The 19,903-nt window shown below is 35.3% G+C and overlaps 3 protein-coding genes across 5 annotated transcripts; all 3 read right to left on the bottom strand.

Annotated features, from left to right (window-relative positions):
- Positions 1 to 433: 433 nt before the first annotated feature.
- On the bottom strand, positions 434 to 4,727 carry LOC105954608 (putative alkaline/neutral invertase B). 2 transcript variants are annotated; one of them, XM_012978271.2, is made up of 5 exons: positions 4,280 to 4,727; positions 3,460 to 3,929; positions 2,725 to 3,156; positions 1,552 to 2,110; positions 434 to 957 (listed from the first exon to the last, which is right to left on the bottom strand). In XM_012978271.2, the coding sequence occupies exons 2-5, from the start codon at positions 3,868 to 3,870 to the stop codon at positions 662 to 664; spliced, it is 1,698 nt and encodes a 565-aa protein (XP_012833725.1). In that variant the 5' UTR covers positions 3,871 to 3,929; positions 4,280 to 4,727; the 3' UTR covers positions 434 to 661. The 2 variants fall into 2 exon arrangements, with proteins under 2 accessions (XP_012833725.1, XP_088669069.1); XM_088812943.1 differs by having other exon boundaries at positions 3,460 to 3,896; positions 4,280 to 4,431.
- A 4,970-nt stretch (positions 4,728 to 9,697) lies between these two features.
- On the bottom strand, positions 9,698 to 10,476 carry LOC105954583 (hypothetical protein). The gene has a single exon (XM_012978247.2). It carries the CDS (start codon positions 10,164 to 10,166, stop codon positions 9,750 to 9,752), a length of 417 nt encoding a protein of 138 aa, XP_012833701.2. The 5' UTR covers positions 10,167 to 10,476; the 3' UTR covers positions 9,698 to 9,749.
- A 530-nt stretch (positions 10,477 to 11,006) lies between these two features.
- On the bottom strand, positions 11,007 to 13,939 carry BHLH121 (basic helix-loop-helix (bHLH) DNA-binding superfamily protein). 2 transcript variants are annotated; one of them, XM_012978270.2, is made up of 5 exons: positions 13,704 to 13,939; positions 12,714 to 12,829; positions 12,209 to 12,336; positions 11,641 to 12,117; positions 11,007 to 11,404 (listed from the first exon to the last, which is right to left on the bottom strand). In XM_012978270.2, the coding sequence occupies exons 2-5, from the start codon at positions 12,826 to 12,828 to the stop codon at positions 11,252 to 11,254; spliced, it is 873 nt and encodes a 290-aa protein (XP_012833724.2). In that variant the 5' UTR covers position 12,829; positions 13,704 to 13,939; the 3' UTR covers positions 11,007 to 11,251. The 2 variants fall into 2 exon arrangements, with proteins under 2 accessions (XP_012833724.2, XP_088669068.1); XM_088812942.1 differs by lacking the exon at positions 13,704 to 13,939 and adding an exon at positions 13,311 to 13,406.
- Positions 13,940 to 19,903: the final 5,964 nt, after the last annotated feature.

Raw genomic sequence — 19,903 nt, 5'->3', positions numbered from 1 at the left:
CACTAAATTTAACCCTGCAAGAATGAACGTGTAAGAAGATTTATAATTGAGAGAGTGATTGTAATTATCCAATCAAAAGTGGTTTTTTTCGTAATTTAATATTATTTCAGAACGGTGACCGTAATTTACAAAAAAAAAATGTGACATGCACAAGTTGGGGTGAATTTGATGGGATACCTAATTTTAGAATCGAATATTGCGTACGGTCAACGGTGGGATGGCATGCACAAGTAGGGGTAAATTCATGAAATTAATGATGCATAGAGTGTATTTTATTGAGATGTGTTTAATTGTTAGATGGGGGTCTAAACAATAAATACTAATTTTAATGATTTCGACTAACACAAATTTATTCAATGTGTTAAATTTATTAAAACTAAAATATATACATATGAAAGATTTCAAGAAAAAATAAAGTAACAATAGACCATTATTTTGGTATTCCTCCAAAATAGTCATTTTATATACTATAAATCCATATTTTTAATTATATAAACTGAATACCAGTTTCCCAGTTTCCACACAACTACAGAAAGAATGAAGTAAAAACTACCAAGTCCCACATTAAAGAAAATCAAATCAAAGCATATGAAAGAAAAAACATTTCTCTCAACACTTGGCCATAAAACTAAAATCAATTTTTTTTTCCTGTCTTAAAAATTCAAAAGGTCCAAGAAGACGATCTTTTCAGAACGGGTTTCAAATTTTTATCTTCCTCGATCGAAATCATACCCAAATGCGAAGGATCTTCGAGCAACATTTTAGCAACCAAATATCCAGCAGTAGACCATGTTTGGTGTTTTCGAGCTTGTTTCCCAATGTATCTTCCAAGCTTCCCGTCGTAATATTCTGGCCAGCTGTCCTTCGATAGCCTCATTTCAGCTAACTCAATTGCCCGTCTAGCTATTTGGGGCCGCCCCGTTTTTATGCATGCTGCTGTCAAAAGCCATAGAAGCACTGTGGCAATATGGTAATTATTAGCCAACGGTTTGGATTTGTGGTTATTATTTAATCATGCAAAAGTAATTTTCGGGAAAAATGATTTCGGCCCGAAATAAAAAAAGAATTAAACCCGGTTATTTATCATGCATACGAACACTAACCAACACACAAAATAAGAGTAACCCTATTACCAAACACTAAATTATAATCATAAAACCTCAAACATGAAACAGTCTCATAATACATAATGAATAGCATCATAAACTTATCCAATCTAATCAATCACATCAACATTCCCAAACGAAGCCCAAGATGATCGTTTCAATATTTTCTTGACACCGATAATATCATAATTCATTATCACAAATAGCATGATCTTATTCAATCTAATCAATCCCATCAACACTCCCAAATGAAGCCTAAGATGGCCATTTCCATATTTTATTCACACCAATAATCTCACTATACCATACTCTTATTCAATCTAACAATCTTATCAATCCCATAAACATTCCCAAACGAAGCATAAGATGTTGATCGTTTCCACATTTTCTTGAAAATCAATTTTAACACATTAAAAAAGTACATATAAATATATATTTAAATTACCTGGCCAAGATCCACCATTATGGTAACTCCATCTCGTATTCTTCGGATCACAACCAGTCACAATTCGCCACTCGTGATTTTCAATAGCCGGATAGCAAACTTTGAGCGGCATATCTCCAACCAACTCCTCCCACCTCGATTCAATAAGATCCATAATAGCCATCGATTGTTCGTGCGTTGCTAATGAAGAGAGAATAGCGACGCAATTTCCCAAGCAAAACCAACGGAAATCCATGTTCGAGGGGCCCACATTACCGACGAAATACCCACCGTGTAACGGCATGAAATCAAAAACCCATTCGGGCAGAGAATCAGGCATGATGTTGAACTTGTTGACAGCTGTGTGGGAATATTCCTCGGTTTTGTAACGGTATATATCGTTGAGTTGCTTCAAATCGAGCCAAAAGTAGCTTCTCATGTGGTAGCTCAAAGCATGCAAGCGCTTTACGATTCGTTCGATAAGTTCTTTTCCTGGACCATCATGCTTCAGTAAGAGCATTGCACATCTCAGAGCCATGAAGAATAGGGCTTGTATCTCGATCGGATATCCATATACACCCTAAACATTTTTTATAACAACAATATTTGAGAAACTGTTTAAAGGATTACTAATAAGGGTTTACTATTAAAAAACTCCCCGTGATAAAGCATTGGGGTAGTAATGCAATAAATTCGTACAAATAAAGACAGAAATGAAAACATGTGCCCATTTGGTACGCAAAAACGAAGAACAAAATAATGCAAATAACATTGGTTATTCCCCTGTTTATCAATAGTTTTCGGGTTAATTTGAAGAGTATCTCGAACAGCAAATTTGCAGATCTTGAAGACATAAATAGCAAACTAAATGAAGAAATATCAAAACTGCATACATAGATCTCAATGGGGATCTCAATTTCAAAGAAGAAGAAAAACATCTTTAAAAATAGTGCTGCAAAATTTGAGCAATAAAATAATTTTTGTAAGGCGGAATTCAACAGTTTTATAAATTTGCTTACAAATGAGTCAAGTGGACAAGTCAACTGAGAAGAAAATGGAGAAAAAAAACCTAAGAACTTTAGTAAAGCCAATTTAGAGCTCAATTAGAAAACAAAAAGAAACTTCATGCTAAAATGACTGAATCCATAAACCCGCAAATAAATTTATATAAAAAAGAGAACCGAAAATACTTACCATTCTACGATCAATCATAGAGCAGCCATCAGCACAAAGAAGAGTCGGAAAAGTATCGAATCCTTCAGAGAGACATAAACTGAGAATCAGACGCATGCCCTTTTGACACTCAGGTTTTTCAGCCAATGAATTATCTCCAGTAGATTTCGTATAAGCTCGTAATAAAATAATCCACCAAAATCCAGAATCGACGGGGGCCACTCTACCAATTGCAGTTTCACCAAAATCAGCTATCAAAGTCTCGGTATTTCTGATTGGATCATGTAATACTTTAAAGCTAGCTGGCATAACACCTTCTCCCAAATGGAAACGGTCGATTTTTTTCTCCCATGATTGAAGGCGAAGGGTTTTTAAGAGAAAATTCTTCACTACTTCAGGTTCACCGTTCATTAGAAATGCCAGTGCACTGGGAACAAAATCTCTAACAAACACCTGTACAAGTTTAAAAGAATTAGTAATACTTATATGAAACACGATCGAGATGAAGAGGCTGGTATTAATCAATAAAGTAGTAAACGAGTTCCGACCCCTTCACCTGATCGCAGTTAAGTTTTTCATCAGAGTTAATTAAACATTTGGACTTTGGACTTGTTTTGATCAAAATTTAACAAACAGGGTAACAAAAATGCTAACTCAACACGTAAAGGAACATTTACTTTCTTGATCTAGTGTAAAATATCAACGATAGAAAACAATAGAAAACGAAATATACTACCGCACAATACATACATATACCTGATCATAGTTAAGCTTTTCGTCAGAGTTATCCAATGCAGCGATTGTTCCAACAGGTTGACCACGAAAGTAAACCAGAGACCGTCGTATATTATCCCAAGCCTCAGCTATCATAGGGTGAGGCTCGTAAGTCAAACCATAGCCGAATTGCGATCTCGGAGTATTGAAACCGGATCTTTTGCCAGGTGAAAATGCGCTGTCTAAATATTCGAAAGCTCGAGAAAAGTTGTCTGATCTAGAAGGTGGACGAGGGGATAACCCCAGGGGCATTTCGGTAAGTGACCTTTCATCGAACGATCTTTGTCTTTCGAGATTCAGAGCTCTTGGCCGATCGGGTAATCTTGAAAAATCGTATTCTTCCAATTCGTGCACACTCCCATTTTGTTGCACATCTACTGTCAGTGCAGACATTTTCACAAACACCTTAACTGCAAGTCCTGATTTTGTCCACCGGTGAGTTTCTCAATAATCTGCATTTTTTGCAAAATTCAGCTATTTAAGTAAACACTAATTGATTCACACACACACACACACACACACACACACACACAGTGAAGGTGATGAACCAAACACAGTAACTACAAGGGTAGATGAACAAACTGCACACAAAAATTAAAAACATTTATAATTTCTTTAATTCCAGAAAAATCAAATAACAATAAACAATTGATATCGAGATTACTCAAAAAAAATAAGAACACGAAGAACATCGATATAATAAAACACGCAACAATCGAAATCCAGAAATCGATCAACCAGCCCCAATAATTTAACAAAAAAACGAAAACACGGATTTAAAAACCACAATTGTTTCACTTACAGGAACTTATTCGAATCCGGGGAAGAATTAATTACGAACGGATAAACGGAAGCAAACTTGTATCAATAGAAAAAAAAAAATCAGAGTCCGGCGATTAAATATATGAAGAATTTGTATGAGTCCAAAAACATCAATCAAAGCCCATGTAACATGCATCAAGCACACAAGGGTGGTGAAATTTGTGTGTGTGTGCGCGTGTATGATGTGTGCGAGCTGGCACACACAGCTCACGGGTTGTACGTGAAACCCACTCACTCAGTAGTGTGTGGCAGTGTGTGTGTTTTTTACTGTGTGTGTGTGAGAAATTGGGAAAACGGAGGGGCGGAATTGCATCGGGAATCGAGATCGGCAGCAATAATAATAGTACAGGTTTTACGTGACGGGTCAGCTTGTACACGTGTCGCCTTATTAGAGCCTCTGAGAGTGACATGGGAAAAAGAGTCTGTACAGTAATATATATAATTATATTTTATATATATATAAATCATATATGTAGAGATGGACGATGGGCATGAAATTCAAGAGCAATTTATTATTATTATTATTATTATTATTATTATTATTATTATTATTATTATTTTGGTTAAAAAATATTTATTTTATTAATCTTAAAACAACTTGTCGGAAGTAGAAGTTTATCAATTGTTTAAAATAAAGTTAATCAAACGGTCATTTAGCCTAACCATAGTCGATGTATATATACTAGTAACCATGCCCGTGCGTTGCACGGGATACCATTACAAAACAAAACAAAACAAAATTATTTAAAACTTAGTATATCGAATACATTGAAATGAAATAATTGAGAATATATCACATAACATAAAAACATCGTAATAAGATGGATACATAATATTGAGAACTTGGTCAATACAATTAACAATAGTTTTCACAATTGAGCAAATAAACTTGAGATTGTATAGTTTGTCGGAAGTACAACATATTTTCATTTGTCATATCTTTCTCCGTTATTTTTCAACACCATCAAAATTAATATGTGGAGAAGTCGTGACAAAGTGTACAAATTCATGTAGTAGATCTCAAAACAAAACCATCTATACCTCATAATTTAGCTGTGGCAAAATTTATATTTTTTAATTATAAAAAAAATTAATGAAGTTGTAGATGGATAGAAATAGGCTTAATTACAATTTGCACTCTTGAAAGATACTATTTTGGCACTTTGCACTCTCGAAAAATAATAATAGCACTTTGCACCCTTAAAACACAATAAATTATTCACAATGCACCATGAATTGAATAATAAAGGCAATTTCATTTTTCATTGGTGTTTTAATTTTTTTCGGGGTGCAAAAAAAAAAAAGTTGTTATTTTCTTGAACCTCCAACCTAATTTCGAGCGGACAAAGTGCGAAAAACAAAATTATTGTTCCGCTATTCGTAATGATAACCATAAAATATAAAATTAATGTTTTGGATAGGAAAACTTCCGTTAGCATGAGACTTATGCTCCGGTTGAGCCCTTTCGTTTCTTCTTGTAGTTTTTCTTCATGCTAAACCACAACTCCTTGCGCTCCATGATATGACTGAATCCATACACATCGGAAAGGGCCCATATCTCGTGCTGATAATATATTACAAACAATGGGTTATGTCAGCACTATTCGAGAGCTAATTGACTAAAATAACGTGAATTATAATGGAAACTAAAACATAATACATTGATGCCTTTAACTATTCTTACATATTATAGGCCAAACAAATTGAAGTAAATTAAGATTAAATGTTTGTATCAGTACCAAGTCAATATAGTTGCATGAGAAAACAAAACTGAACAAATCTACGTACAAAAACAAATTTCAACATTTCAATGCATATAACAGGATATTGTTTTCATAATTTCACAGAAAACGCAACAAAACTCCATAGTAATCCTTTAAACAAAAACATTGAAATCATAAAAGATAAAAAATGTGTCATGTTGTGTAGACGAAAAATACCATGATGAATGCAAGCTCAAAAAGCAGCACGCTGAGAATGGATATTGTGCCAAACCAAAACAAATATGAGACATTCCACTCTCAAACAAACAATAACATATGAATTTTAGCAAACATAATCAGCAGTCTTAGGATTTTTAGTTTATGGGAAATAAAAAATGTAAAAGAAGTATCACAATAAATACAAACACAGAGGATGGTGAGGGTGTACAGTACATGAAGGAGGGATCAATCAATTCCCTACACGTGGTTCACTAACACTTCAATTCATATCTCTCTCAAAATCTCTCACATACAGTTCAATTGCAGTGAACATAGGTTTGTTGCAAGCAATTGATCGACTATTTCTGTTGCAATTATATTTTTTCTTCGATTTAACATAACACAATTAGGGAAATAAAACGAACAAAAAGCATAAATTTGCACAAAATCATAAGCCCATTACCCGTAATAGTAAACGAACAAAAAGGAAAGGAAAATAGAAGAATATGGATAAACTGATTATTTGATCATGTTGAATAGGGACAAATGATGGTGGATCGTGTATTAATTAACAGACGGTTATGCATCAGATATATACAAAAAATCAGCTAAGAAACCTGGTACCACAAAAAAGTTGTTGTGCGTGCTCAAGGACGGAGAAGATCCAAACCTGTAAAACCGTAAGTCAAGCACCACAATCTATGCAGACATATGCATAGAAACAGAAGTGCTTATGGACAAACCTGAGCTAGAAATTCTTGGTAGTCAGAGTCTTTCACTTTTTAATTTCTACAGCATGTCCTCTTTTCGTGAATCCATCTTCACGACAAATAAATCCTTTACCAATTAAACACTTGGAATCCATCTACTGTAATATAACAACATGCAAAACCATATATGAAATAACATGTCTTTATGGAAAGCTATAATTTATGCATATATACGTATAAAGAGAAAGTGTTTTATGCAAAAAACGTGGGTTAAAAACTCTTGGTCTTAGTCTATCTTCTAAATCGCTACAGCATATCCTTCCATAGGATACTTCGCCAATTGAATACTTTGGAATGACAGGGACACAAATCAATAGCATATTAATAGTTTCTTTGCCCTTTCCTGCTACAATAACCTGCGAAATTACCAAAAGAAAAACTCTAATATTTATAGAAGACCATTACGGTTTGAAAATCAAAATGAACATAAATATTTTCTAATTTTATTATAGTTAAATAAATAATAACAACTCATTCTACCAGATGGTTTAACTCGGTTCGATAAAAAATGCATACGAATGCCACATCCATGATGGTTTGTTCTGTCTTTTCCGCCATCTTTTCTTCCAGAAGGAGGCTCAACACTGATTAACTTGTTGTTAGTAAACTCTTTCAAAGGGGATTCAAGATTATGCGCATCAATGGAGGCTATTATAAGTTTCTTAGGGCTAATTGGTAAGTTTTTTCCTTGTCAGATAGCTGTATAATGATAAAAAGCAGAGAAATCAACTCAAACACATAAATAAGCACTTACAAATATATATAATTGGACACTAAATGTTTTTAAATGTTCATTTAGTCAATAAGCTATAAAAAACCTATGTGCAAACAGACACAAAAAATTAGTATATATGATTTCAAACTACACAAATAAAGCTCACCACCGAAAACGCCGCATCAGTAAACCAAAACCTCAAATGTAGCCATCAAATTCGACACATTTGAATCATAGAAGAAAAATGTCTAACTGATCCAAATATGACTTCATATTCGAGTAAAAAAAAAAGGAAAACAAATGTTGAAAGAGTGAAATCATGAAAATCATATCCCATAATCTGAACTTTCAACTATTAACATAAAGTTTGGAAACAGTAAACACACACACACACAAAGTCTAGGAGCACAAAAAAAAAAAAAATTGTGGTCATCTCAGTTTGATCATGTCTGAATCACAGTTCAAAGAAGAAACTCACTGGAGAATATGAGACATATATACCAGAAGTTGAATCAAGCACTATTCATTTCAGTGCCGACTTACAGTAAGGAACTGCTATCCTCGCCATATGGTTATGATATTGCAATACCTGCCCACAAAGTCTAATATCAATGCAGAAAAAAGAATATATGTATCTATATATTTGAAAAGAAAAAAAGGACGAACATTATGAAAATAAAAAAACCCCGATTAAATTCCTAATTACTGAAAAAACATCAGCATCAGTTATAGCATACGAATAAGCATTTGTATTCTGAACGCCCTGTGTATCAAAAGAAAAAAAAAAAAAAAAAAAAGCAAAGCCATAAGTTCTTCATAAAGACCCACAGACAAATTTCATAAAAAAAGAGAAAAAAAAGAATTCAATAATCAAAGCAAGATATATGCAAAATAACCTTAGAAGTCATGGACCGAAGCTCAGGCTCTTCATCTTCAGTTTTCACTGCTCGAAACGGAGAAAGAATATGTACGTACTTTCCTTGTCTCCAATGAAAACACACCATGTCTTGCTATTCTAATAATTATGGTCGTTATCCCTCGAAGACGATGGTCCGAACCTATTAAACAATCGTCTTCCACCATCCATATAATGTCCATTAAAGATGCGACTGTAAAAACCACAATAAAATCGAGAAAGAATGTGTTCAGTTAGTATATGATAATGGGGGTTGGTGATGATTTAAAAAGTTCGGATTTGAAGGAGATTTATGGACCCTAAATATATGTTGCAGAACGAAGTTCTCAGATTGAAGTAAGAGCAATGTTATAGTTCTACAAATAGAGGTTGCCACCCATATCCATCCCCATCTTCCACCATGAGACAAAAGAGGAGCAGTTATACCGGAAAGGAGGAACAGTTTTTTCATAGATCGTGTGTTGAGAAAATAGAAAAACGCGAGGTTGTGGAATCGAATTTTTGAGAAATTATTTAATGACAATAATGCCCTTAGTTTTAGGTCTAGGGTTATAGGTCAAAATATCTTCTTTTTATATATAAGATATTTTTTTTTTTTTTTACGTGGTTTTGCTTCAAGTTAATTTGAGTGTACTTTTACTATTACACAAAGTGCAGTAGAATCTCATTAAGTTAATAATCGATAAATTAATAATATTGTTTAAATAATGATTCTTTCTAGTTTCTGGTCCTGACTTGGTGAAGACATATTGAATTATTAGTTTGATAATTTAATATTTTGTTAAATTAATAACATTTTGTTTGTCTCGATTGTATTAATTCATAGGGGTCATTAAGTTAATAATCGATAAATTAATAATATTGCTTAAATAATGATTCTTTCTGATCCCGACTCGGTGAAAACATATTGAATTATTAGTTCAATAATTTAATATTATCGTTAAATTAATAGAATTTTGTTTAGTCCCAATTGTATTAATTTATAGAGGGTTGAAGTGTATTTGATATCATAATATAAAGGTATTGAATTGCAAATCACTTCATTGGAATGATTTTGTAATTGAGCACTGTCACATGAAAAAAAAAATATAGTTTAGAATAATTTTCAACAACAAAGTCAAAATACATTAACCAGAACTCCCAAAAGGAAACCACTTAGAATGAAAAGTTGACTGGTAAGATACCAACACTAGCAGCACCACCACTAGAGCCGCCACCCCCCACGGGAACCCCGCTGCCACGTGGGGCCACTGCCACCTCACCTGCCGCTGCCCGTTTTGTGAAGACGTCCAAAAATCGAGTAAACTCGAACGAACGAAAAAAACGAGCAAAAGGGACGCCAAAAAGAGCAGAATCTTGAAATTGATGAGTGTGGAACTCATTTGCTCTTTGTAAGAAGAGTAACTAGATATAGATAATAGGAAAATTACAATGGCAAAAACTGCAATAAGTGGGAGAGGAGGGGCAGAAATGGAAGAAAAAGTTTGTTCTGTCCAACCTTGTTTCCATTGTGGACCTCTTCTCTTTGTATGAATCCAATCCATTTTCTTTCTTCTTTGTTTTCTCTTATGTTTTTTTTAGGGTTTTTTTCTAAATGGTATGGTAGTATATAATATATATAGGAGTAGCTTTATTAAGAACATGGCTTTGGCATATATTCTTTGAGTGTGGATTCTTCTCAATCTGCTTTATTGTTGAATTATTGTGTACTCTTTACTAATACTTAATAGTAAATCTAGCCATTATCGAAGAATACGAGGCATCTAATTCTCGCCGCAGCTGCGGTGTTAAACTGAAATGTTAAATGTCGTTTCAATTTTACTAATACTATTTCGACTTCGAACGTGATGTTGACCATCTTCTATTCTGATTTTGGCAAAACTTATAACACAAAAACCGTAGTCCTTTGAGATAGGTTTTCTAATCCAACTTGAATCGGACGGGTTAGATGTCGGCCAACAAAGTTATGCATGAATAAGTTACATTTTGAATTTTTGAACAATTCAAAACATTGAAGTTGTGGGCAATGTTTATTGAATCATGCATATCTTTCTCCCCCGACATCCAATCTAGGTGATTCAAATTGTATTAGAAAGCTAACTCGAATACCTACAAATCCCGAGTTTTGAGTTTTGCCAAATTCAGACTAAAAAATGATCAAAATCACATTTGATGTCGAAACGGTAGTTTAAAGCTAAAATGACAATTATCATATCCCAATTTAAAACACACACTTAAACAAAAAAAAAAAAAAAAAAAAGGACAATCAAAAGCACTGACCAATTTGATGCATAGGTGGATCAGGGATCCGTTTCTCGGACATATTTATGTTGTCACCCTATATAAAAGCAGGAGATGCAACATAAAAAAGATATGAGAATAAATAAAATTAACAAATTGTTTCCGCTTTAGAGCAAGACGAAAGTAGCATAGATATTCGTGTGTAAGAAGAAATGGTTAATTTTGATATGGAACAAAGGGGGTGATCGATAATTTGCAGCGACAAAATCAGTATAGGTACCGACTAGTACACATAAGACAAATTGACGATTAAAAGCACGAAGCGAGAGTTAAATATAGATACAAAATACTGTAATGATGTAGTGGTAACACTTCTCTTTCCTTTTTGTCAGTCATTTACTTTTTTGCCGCCAACGATACTGTTAGACGAGATAGCCTGCACACTGTGAATTGAGGAGCATCCGCTAGAAGAACTTCCTTCCGTCAGGCTTGCTTCCTTCCTGACAATTTTCTTGGCTTTCCTTTGCTTCGACGATGAATCCTGCAATAAAAAAATGCCACCATCAGACAATCAGTTCCGAAAAAGTTATTACAACAACCTAGTACTAACTTACAACTTGTTTGGTTGCCAGGATAGGATTAGTCAAAGATAATAATTTGCATAATGGGCTATTAGGGTCCAAATACCACGATAAAGCTCATTCTTACCAAAAATTTTGGGTCGGCCTGAAAAAAATATTGGAATAATAAAATCTCAAATAAAGCCCACTTATTCACCTGTTCGGAAGCAGATCCGGGTATTTTAAGCTCTAAATCCGTCGTAATGTCATTCGAATCATCGATTTTCTCGATTCTACTCTCCCCATCCGAAGATTTATGTCTAGGTTCTTGTCTGCTCGAAGCATGAGACCTCGTACATTGCTGCTGCACTACGCCTTGCGACACGTGCTGTTCAATCATGGTATTATGGGTCATGTAAGGCACGTAAGTAGAGCATGGATTCGGTACGACAGCTGGATTTTGGTTCCCGTAGAATGGATAAGGCTGCATGGATGGATGCATGGCAATTGGAGCTGTAGGTACAGGTACTGGCATTGGGTATGGGTACGAAGATTGATGCATGACCATAGAATGGTCCATCCCACCCCATGGGTACATGGCCCTCATTCTCTGCTGGTATTGGCCGTTGAGATTGTCGATATCGGATTTCAAAGATGCCTTTTCTTCTCTGAGATCGTTTTTCTCCTGAGTCAACTGCTTGGGGAATTTTGTTTTTCAAGAATTGGTGAAAATATTGTTTTAAATGGTATGCGTGTAGTAAATAATTGAATTTCAAGAATATCACCTCGCGAGATTCTTCGGTAAGTGCTGAGTACTCGGACTTTAGTCTGTCGACTTGGGAAGTCAAGTCCTTCAGCATTTGAATCGTGTCACCGAGAATAGAAGCTTTGTCGTTTTTAGGCCTGTCTGGATCTGCAAACAATGGCAACGAGTTATTCAGAAACTTCCACTTAACAACCGAATGTGTAAAATGTTCCAGCACTTGGCGAAAAGATCCAGCGCTAAAAATACGAAGATCAAATAATTGGAACGAACAGCACTTAAGTTGTGATGTGAATAAATAGAGATCCAATTAATTTCAAGAAAACCAATTGTCACCAATTACTGATGTAGACTTTAAGTCCACTGTACTCTATGGCCTGTAGAACGGCTACTGGGCCCGTCAGTACTTCTCGTTTCAAATATTTTTTTTATTGGCAAGATACAACAGATCACAGTAGTTGCAAAAAAAATAGAAAAAATAAAAATAAAGAACGATATACAATATTATAATCGAAGGGAGGGTTTACCAAGGGCATTTCCCAACTCGGTGAATTGCTCATTTAGACGGTCCCTCCTCAATCTCTCCCGGTCAGCTTTTTGAACTTTTCTTGCAGTATTGGAATTCTTTGGTTCTGCTTCCATCCTTAAATCAAGAACAAACATGCAAAAGAAGGTGAAGAAGAAATAAATCGATGAATCAGTTGAAGCCGTGATGATATATATATATATATATATATATATATATATATATATATATATATATATATATATATATATATATATATATATATATATATATATATATATATATATATATATATATATATATATATATATATACATATATATTCTGTTACTTATACTAACACAAAAGCTAATTCATATTTGTTAACATAAACTGAATGAAGAAACAGTAGCACAAGTAAAATCCGAAACTTCTTAATTCAAAATGATGGATACACAAAACGAGTGATTCCAAATAACCGAAATAAACATATCTTCAAAAACAATCGAAATTTACAGCATGAACTCACTTAAGGACAAAAATGAAGTTAAACCGACACGTAACAAACCCGATTCATTCTTGTAAGAAGTAATACCATTTTTATTTTTTCATAAGTCACCTGAAAATAAAGCTAATAAGTAGATGATGATGATCATCATGATATCAACAGCTAAATACTTTCCGATTAGACGATAATCGGAAAATCGGGTAATTTCTGCAAAATGAGTTGCTGACTAACACCATTTACACCAAAAATTAAGCAATAAAATGTGGAAATTACTACACCCAAGTAATTGTGCTTTGGATTACCTAACCAGACTCATGAAATTGGATGAACTGAAGAAAAATACAACACAGAAGCAGAATGCAGATATTCATAACTCTATATTTATAATTCTTAAAATTCACACAATTTCACACACAATCCACCGATTTCAGCATGTATAATTGCTCGAAAAAAAAATTACATATGAGATAAGGAAATTGCAAGAAAAATGAAAGGGTTTCTGACCTGCAATCCGAGAGTTGGGGCGAGTGGAGAAGCTAATCGAAGTTCCGTTTGATCCACAGGTGAAGATTTATTCAGAAATTATTGCTGATTAAAATTAAAAAATAAAAAAAAATTGGGGGAAATTCATAATTTGTGGATTTCAGTGCTAAGCCTAGACGACATCGCAATGGGGGGAGAGAGAGTGGGGTTCTATCGTTATCCCCACTTCCAATACCACACTGGTGTCGACTTTTTCTGTCAGCCCCTCAACTATTTGTTTATTATATATGTGGTTCTCTTTTTCTTTTTTCTTTTTTCTTTTTTCTTTTTTTTTTTCTTTTTTTTTTGATATTGATTACAAAAAATATATATATTTAGTTATGTTCGAAAAAAAAATTATATATTTAATTTTTGTATGTACCCCACAAGCCACATATATAGTAATAAAAAAATTTTGTTCCAGAAAAAAAAATGAAAATCGAGAATCGAATTTTTCGAAATTGGCATTGGAAATTTTGTTCCAAAATCGGAATTGGATCAAAATCGGCATGAATTCGAAAATTATATTTTATTGTTAACGTATGATAAAAATAGAATTACACAATTGAGAGGGGAAAAAAGGAATTTTTGAATTATGTTTTGTTAAAAATTAAAATTGTATCAGAGATATATTTTAATTCAAATTCAAGAAAAACGAAACATCGGAAACTTTGGAGTTGGTACTAAAAAAAAGTTGTTCCAACAAAAAATATTCGAATCAGAAGTTGAAATCGAAAATTTTATTCCAAATTTCATTCATAATTTCTTATAACAAATTTAAATGCAAGCATGAGTTTTTATTTATTATTATTATATAAGATAGCAAAATCGGATTCAATTTGAGTGGATAAATAACGGTTACTGAAACGTACAATCTGTGAAATACATCGAGTGATTTTTAACCATTGATGTGATAAAATAATTTTCCGCAAAGCAATTCTACACATTGGTGTATATTCGATTATATACAGATCAATAATTAATAACTACTCACACTATATTTTGGGTGTAGCATCAAATAAACTATAAATACGGGGAAAACATCAAAGTATTTGAGTTTAGATTCGTATTTTACTATAGTATATGGGCCATATTATGAATCGTAGACCATCATTATCAACTTATGCTGGGCCTATTAAAAAAATAACAGGCCAAAGCCCACACTGTAAACATTTTTAGTAAAATGATAATGTATTATTGCAAATGAATTTGATAAATGTCGTTTCAGTTTTCATAATATTGTTTCGATTTAAAATGTGACTTTCATCATTTTCAAATTTCAAGGCTGAATTCGGCAAAATTCAAAACACGGAATTCATTATTCTTTGAGTTAACTTTATAATCCAACTTGAATCACCAAGTTTCGTTAGAGTCAGATTAATTATTTAATTAGTAAAATATTCGATCATTATTAAAATATTCAAAATAATTTATTTATAATGTTATTGTTCGTATTAATTTACACACAAAATATTAATGAATTAGATTGATTTATTATCTAATACAATTTTATTGCAAAAAGTAATAATTATGTCACAAATTACCAACACTTGCAACTTAAAATGGGATTGATATAATAATAATTTTATGCAATATGCCATACATAATTATGCAATGGGTGTTACTATTTGAAGCGGGACTTTTACTGAAATTGCCTTATTTGCAGCGGTACCTTTTTCATTTTAATTTTTCCAACTTTCAATTTCTCTCTTCTATTCCCAAACACTCTCTAGAAATTTGAATTTCGTAAAATTTTTCGACATTCAAACCGTACAAACGAGGCTCGATTCCGGTAAGTTTTCGATTTCCTAGTACTTTTAATTATTTTTATTTCCAATTTAGGTAAAAACACGTGTTTAGGAATAGATCTAGCAAATTTCGGAAATTTTTTTTTTTTTCTTACGGCACCCGTGTTCTGGAGCACGGGAACTCGAAGAACATTGAAGTTCCCGTGCTGTGCAGAACGGAGACCTCAAGAATTCTTGAATTCTCCGTTCTGCAGAGCACGGGAACTTGAATGTTCTTCGAGTTCCCGTGCCCCAGAACACGGTTTCTTCAACTATTCGTTCTCTACAACACGGGAGTTGCAAACTGTTTTGTAAATTTAAATTTTCCGAAATAAAAAAAAAAAAAAAAAAATTTAAAGTTTCCCGTCTTGAAGGACACGGGAACTTGAAGATTTTTGAGTTTCCCGTGTTCTGGGGAACGGGAACTTGAAAAATTTTGAGTTTCCCGTTCCGCAGAACACGGGAACTTGAAGAATCTTCAAGTTCCCGTGTTCAACAGAACGGGAAATTCAAACTTATTTTAATTTTTTTTTTTTTTTTATAATTATTTTTTTTTTATTTTTTTTTTTTATCTTTTACAGATGGCACGTCAGGACAAGGGGAAAGGGCTTATGGGTTCTTCTTCGAGTTCGGATAAATTTCCGAAGATTAAATTTCGGTATGGCGGGCAAGGCGCGACGGAAGCCGAGGCGGAAGCGGAGCGCATTCGTATGACTGCATCTCATCGTCGTAGGAGAGTTATGGAGCGCGACACTGATTTACCCGTCGTGGACGAGATTCCCCACATAGATCATAGTTCTAGATCTATGGCGGATAGCATTCGATCTGTAGGGGCAGATTCTCGTATCCCCTACGAGGGACACGAGGAGGAGTATGACCATGTTGAGAGCGATTTTGATGATGTTCCCGTCCCGGCCGCGCGCTCACGGAAGTCTCGGTACGAGTTTGACACTTTCAGTGGCCCACTTGAGTTACATGGTCCGGCTCCAGGAGGACCGACTGATTGGAGGATGATTCCTAGTTTCAAGAGTCATATTGCCTACTACATTTGGGCAGGACATGTAAGTTTAAATATATTTATTTTTATATATTTTAAATATATTTATTTTAATATATTTTGTCTAATTAAATTAGAAATTCTACAGGAGCGCAGCGTGGGGCGATGTGAGTCAAGGATTACTGCGCTTAATGCTTTTAAGAAACATGAGTTGAAGCAACTCATGGCTCCTTACGGGCAGGATGAGTTAGAGCTACTGGAGGCATCTGGCCTAGACTCACTCGAGTACTTCTACATAAAAAATGTAGACAAGGGACTCATGGGGGCATTTATAGAGAGGTGGCAGCCGGAAACGAACAGTTTCCACATGCCTTGGGGTGAGATGACGATCACCCTACACGATGTCCATTTGATTTTGGGGTTGCGTGTTGACGGTCTAGCGGTGCACGGTGATTCTGTTGAGGAGAGGCCTATGTGTGAGCTGTTGCTAGCTGAGGTTCTTGATGTGGACATGGTCGAAGCGCATGCCAAGCTCGGCAATAGTGGGATAAAATGGTCGGAGTTTGTGGAGCGTGTGCGCAGTCGGTCCCGAACTTGTCGGCAGAAGGTGGTAGGATATTTGACGTTTTTGATCGGTATGGCTTTGTTCCCCGACCGGAGTGTAGACAGGTTCAAGCCAACGTGGATGAGATATTCTTTCGATCTCGAGCACGTCGGCGAGTATGCTTGGGGTGCAGCTGTATTGGCTCATTTATACCGACAGTTGGGCTTGGCTAGTAGTGCCCACGTGAAGGGGTTACAGGGTTGCACGTTACTGCTCCAGGTATTTAAGTAAAATTTTAATATAATATATTATACTCAATAGATTATGTTTAATAATATATTAATTGAATATAATATACTATAATTTAATATAATATATTATTATAATTAGTATAACGTAGGTAGTTATATAATATAGCCTCAACAGTACATTAATTTAATATAATATATTGTGATTTAATATAATATTAATTTAATATAGTCTCGTTTATTTGTAGTGCTGGATTTACGAGTACTTTCGCCCTTTCCGAGCACCTATTAATTCGGATTATAGGGAGATGCAGCCTCGTTTCCTGAAATGGAAACCACGCAAGGGTATTTCGGACTTGCTCTCGGTCCGAAGGATGCTTGATGATATGCAGGCCGATCAGGTATGTATTTTAATTGTTGAATTTATTTATTATTAATTATTATGTGAATGTAATTTTTATTACGTTAATCGAATTTTCCAGATTGACTGGATGCCTTACGGGCCGCACGTACATAGACGCGTTCCGCGTACATTATATTATGGGTGCATACAGTTTATGGAGATTGTCGAGCCATATTTACCGGATCGCGTCCTTCGGCAGTTTGGTTTTAGACAGACCATACTGCAGTGCTACATCTAGTCCAGAGAGCCGTGCCTACGTGGTCCGCTTGGAGGACAGACATACCAGGTACGGTATGATCCGCCAGGGCAGGAGTGGATGGACCTGGCTACCAGCTCGATTACGTTGGACGGTAGGACATTAGTCTGGCCGCCGTCTGAGACTGCCACTCGGTACATGGAGTGGTACGTTCCTCGTACTCATCAGTACGTGATCAACCGGGATCCAGCGCCAGAAGGACCACCGCCAGTCGTACGCCCCCCTCCTATTCAGCCGGACTTTTATGACATTGTGCGTATCATCCATCCGCACATGCACGAGATACCCCAGCATCTACGTGTCCAGTTACAGCCTCGTGTGGAGCCACATGCACGTTTTCTAGGTTTATCCCCCACTGGAGATTCCGACGACGACGACTTTATGGAGATGCCACCACCGCGTCGGCGACCGGGTGGGACGAGTGGCACTTCGAGGAGGTCTAGGGGTAGACAGTAGACGGCTTTTGTTTGACATTTAGTTGTTTTTTCTGACATTTGGCTATGTTTTGTATTTGTTTGACATTTATTTGTTTTTTCTGACATTTGACTATGTTTTGTATTTGTTTGACATTTATTTGTTTTTTCTTGTTTTGTATTTGTCTGACATTTATGTTATTTTTGTTTGACTATTTTATTTATGTTATTTTTGTTTTGGGTTTAATTTCAAATACATTCCAACCAACATAATATAATATAATACAAGGTCCAAACATACGAACTAAAATAAAATAATACAAGGTCCAAATACATACGAACTAAAATAAAATAATACAAGGTCCAAATACATACCAACTAAAATAAAATAATACAAGGTCCAAATACATACCAACTAAAATAAGAAACCTATCCCAACTTAGATAAACGACGCCACATGTATAGGCGTTCTTCGAACATTTCCGACAAGTGGGCAAGATTTGCGGCTCTAACATGTCGCCACTGTGGAGTGATAGGTGGTAGAGGACAATTAACCGGTAAAGTTTCAACGAAATAGGAGCAGCGAACATCAAATCAGTAAGTGTATCATCACCTTCATTACTTCGATACCAATATTCATATCCAGATTCTTGAAGGTTCGACATCACGTGTTGTATCACAGTCTTCCCCGCCATATTCTCTTTTTTCATCTTCTCAAGTTGGTTGTAGACGTGTTTCACACTCGTTGATGTCTGTGGATTATCCTTTCTCAATCGATCCATAATTAATGCCGGCTTCACGTGGCTCCTTCTAAGTAACTTCACTACCTCGTATTCTTCTGGTGTCAAACGACTATCCGGTCCTTGTCCGGTAGGATACGGTAGTGTCGGGTGAGTGTGAGTGCCACTTTTTAAATTCATTCGCCATAGTCCATCGTTTGAATTTTTGCTACAGTATATACGAAAAGGACATCCACATTTTTTTGTTCCCACATTCCGTGGTATCGCACCTACGGTTCGTTTTTCACGTCCCTCCCCAGACAAATGACATCTAATTACTACATACACGTTTTTCTTGCTTGAAGTTACTATCAATCGATGACCATGAGTAGCAGCCATTTTTTTTGCCCATTCCACTAATTCTTTCCCAGTTTCAAACTCAACACCTACATTGAAATGTTGACTGTGATCCTCAGAAGTTGTTGGTGTGTCTTGAGGAACATCGAAACACATGTTGGGATCCTCGTACTCGTTGTACGCTTTGTCACGATTAGTTGTAAAGTCATCGTCAAAATCACCTTCAGTACCCTAGTAAGATATAACAAGTAATAATTAGTATATAAATAACAAAAAAAAAATAAAAAAAAAATAATTTATTACGGGTTCCCGTGCCGGCGGGCACGGTGGTCCACTGTTCCCGTGCCGGAGGGCACGGTGGTCCACTGTACCCGTCCGCCAGGGCACGGGAGTCGCAAACCTCCGTCCTCGAAGGCACGGGAGCACGATATTCCCGTGCTCCCCAAGACGGGAACTAT

This window comes from Erythranthe guttata, chromosome 14 (assembly GCF_056151865.1).
Source record: "Erythranthe guttata isolate IM_541 chromosome 14, IM_541, whole genome shotgun sequence".
Lineage (NCBI taxonomy): Eukaryota > Viridiplantae > Streptophyta > Magnoliopsida > Lamiales > Phrymaceae > Erythranthe > Erythranthe guttata.
The sequence above is the reverse complement of the archived record's forward strand: the minus strand, read 5'-3'. Positions and strand labels throughout refer to the sequence as shown.

Excerpts from the sequence above, each read along its gene's own strand:
- LOC105954583 (XM_012978247.2), bottom strand. The coding sequence starts at position 10,166 with ATGGATTGGATTCATACAAAGAGAAGAGGTCCACAATGGAAACAAGGT.
- LOC105954608 (XM_012978271.2), bottom strand. The coding sequence starts at position 3,870 with ATGTCTGCACTGACAGTAGATGTGCAACAAAATGGGAGTGTGCACGAA. Across the intron at positions 3,157-3,459 it reads AAAAGCTTAACTATGATCAG|GTGTTTGTTAGAGATTTTGT; the intron begins GTATATGTATGT and ends AAACTTGTACAG. Across the intron at positions 2,111-2,724 it reads CTATGATTGATCGTAGAATG|GGTGTATATGGATATCCGAT; the intron begins GTAAGTATTTTC and ends AAAAATGTTTAG.
- BHLH121 (XM_012978270.2), bottom strand. The coding sequence starts at position 12,828 with ATGGAAGCAGAACCAAAGAATTCCAATACTGCAAGAAAAGTTCAAAAA. Across the intron at positions 12,118-12,208 it reads TTACCGAAGAATCTCGCGAG|TTGACTCAGGAGAAAAACGA; the intron begins GTGATATTCTTG and ends TTCCCCAAGCAG. Across the intron at positions 11,405-11,640 it reads CCGGATCTGCTTCCGAACAG|GATTCATCGTCGAAGCAAAG; the intron begins GTGAATAAGTGG and ends TTTTTATTGCAG.